The following is a 2,138-nucleotide window of genomic DNA, read 5'->3' on the forward strand; positions in this document are numbered from 1 at the left end:
CGGTACCAGAAGCCCTCTGGTTTCTGTTTGCAGTCCAAGAAGTGTTGACCACTCATGTTTGAGCGAGCGTTGGTTGCATGCGGGTAAACAGTCCGTGTGGAGAGTGTGGAGAGAGGCAGAACGAATTGGATGACATTTTGCAACCCATCAGCTATTTTTCTGAGGACAATTTAGACTTTGATTCGCTTTTTTATTTCATTTATCAGCATTCAAACGTAGATATCTGTTCATATAGATTAATTGAAATGTCGTCTGGACCTAAAACACCTACTCTCAAGGTCCTAATCTGACTGTCAATGATGACTGGCGAACTATGGAAGAAGTCAGGATCCGGAATTCCTGTCGTCAGACCGATAGCCTATAGATTCTGAGATTATCAAACCAAGGCCCAGAAGTTATTCACCTGTCATGGTGTTAACTTCAACTGGCTTGCTTTGGTATAACGTTTTGCTTTGATAGCTGGAGCTAAATTAGTCTGCAGCTGGCTTTTCAGCAGCTTGGGTTTCCCATCCGACAGAAGCAGACAGTTCTGAAGAGCCGACACTGGCAGAAAGCACAGAAATCACAGCACACATTGTTTGAAGATTTACAGCTTCCCCCCAGGGGAACGCAGTCAGCAGGAGGACGAGGGCGCTTCTTCTTTCTCTGAGAGAGAAGGAGAGAGTATCAACAATACATCGCCATACTGTTAGAATAAGATACAAAAAAAGTACTGCAGTGAGAACAAGAGAAACATTTTGAGTAAAATAAAATATGGAATTATGTATGTGCTTTGGTGACAATGCATAAAAAGGACAGATTGTCAGAGATTTTTTACCACAGAAGTTGATTCTGTACATTTCAAATGTATAAAGTAAATAGTTATTTAATTATATAAATGTAATAGTGACACAGCTTAGTCTGGTTTGTTTTTTTGGGTAATACCTTTTTTTGTTTCTTTGTTTTCTTGTTCCTCTTCACTGTTTCTGGCAATTCTGAAAAAGGACATACGAAAATAAAGGTGCTTTCATGGAATTTTAGAGGGAAAAAAAATGCATCATCTGCGTGTCCATATATAGTTTATCTTCATATAAGTGAATAATCACAGTTAAACTTGCAAACTTACCTACAATAACAACAGGAGGGGGGGCTATGTCAAGGCTTTGAGACAGAGCGTCAAATAACACAACGCTCTTTGTGGTGAGACTCTCATCAGGGATCATGTGGGCGGAGGCAAGGAAGTGATCTGTTGCAGCGAGGACTAAGCAGCTCAGCAGCAGGAAGGCATGCATCTTTCTCTGGAAGAGAACACACAAAGAAACTTAAATGTATGTTGTTTTGGAAAGAAGGTGAGAATAAATGATCCTCTTACTACAAGGTTTAGTCACTTGAAATAAGCTGTCAGTTGGTCCACACTGAAATATCTCATCAACGTTTCGATATTGGTCTTTAGCCTTCACATGATGTCTTAATAGATACGTTTGTTGTTGCATGACTGCATACCTATTTGTTGTGGTGATGTGCAAACAAAATCTACAAAAACATCTTATTGAACTAATATGTTTAGTGTCCGTTATGTTCCGTGTGAGCCTTTTGTGTGGGATCGATTTCAGCCACTGAAACATGTTCATGGCTCCCAAACGTGTGTGAATGTTAGCTTCCTTGAGCAGGTGCAACATGCATGGCAGCCCTTGCCTCTGTATGAATGAGTGAATGAAGCCATGTTTACGTAAAGTGCTTTGAGAAGTTGTAAAGACTGGATAAATGTCAAGAACCCAACGACCAAGGTGAAGTTTGTATAGGTTTACTTACAAGTCATTACTAAAATGTGTATGTCTTCGCCAGTCTTTTTCTTAAGCTATCAAAAATGTAAAGTAATAACAAAAACAAAATGTGAAGAGTCGGTCTGCCCATTACCAAAAAAGGTGTCAATTACTATCGGATATTTTCTATTAGCCTTAAAATCACGTACTAATATATAATAGTGTTTTTCTTTAGCATTGAGGCCTACCTATTTGAAGCTTTTATTCAAATAGAATTGTATTTGTGTGATAATCTCAGGGTAAAGATAACAACGTCAAACAAAGTTCAATTTAATGACTGATTTTAAATGCCCTTTTCTTAATGTCTTTCATTTTTTGTAAAGCACTTTGAATTGC

At 38.5% G+C, this 2,138-nt stretch overlaps 1 protein-coding gene across 1 annotated transcript; it reads right to left on the reverse strand.

Annotated features, from left to right (window-relative positions):
- Positions 1 to 489: 489 nt before the first annotated feature.
- LOC117549124 (agouti-signaling protein-like) lies at positions 490 to 1,271 on the reverse strand. The gene is made up of 3 exons (XM_034220745.1): positions 1,106 to 1,271; positions 925 to 974; positions 490 to 645 (listed from the first exon to the last, which is right to left on the reverse strand). Exons 1-3 carry the CDS (start codon positions 1,269 to 1,271, stop codon positions 490 to 492), a joined length of 372 nt encoding a protein of 123 aa, XP_034076636.1.
- Positions 1,272 to 2,138: the final 867 nt, after the last annotated feature.

The sequence above is a fragment of the Gymnodraco acuticeps genome, unplaced genomic scaffold, assembly GCF_902827175.1.
Source record: "Gymnodraco acuticeps unplaced genomic scaffold, fGymAcu1.1, whole genome shotgun sequence".
Classification (NCBI taxonomy): Eukaryota; Metazoa; Chordata; class Actinopteri; order Perciformes; family Bathydraconidae; genus Gymnodraco; species Gymnodraco acuticeps.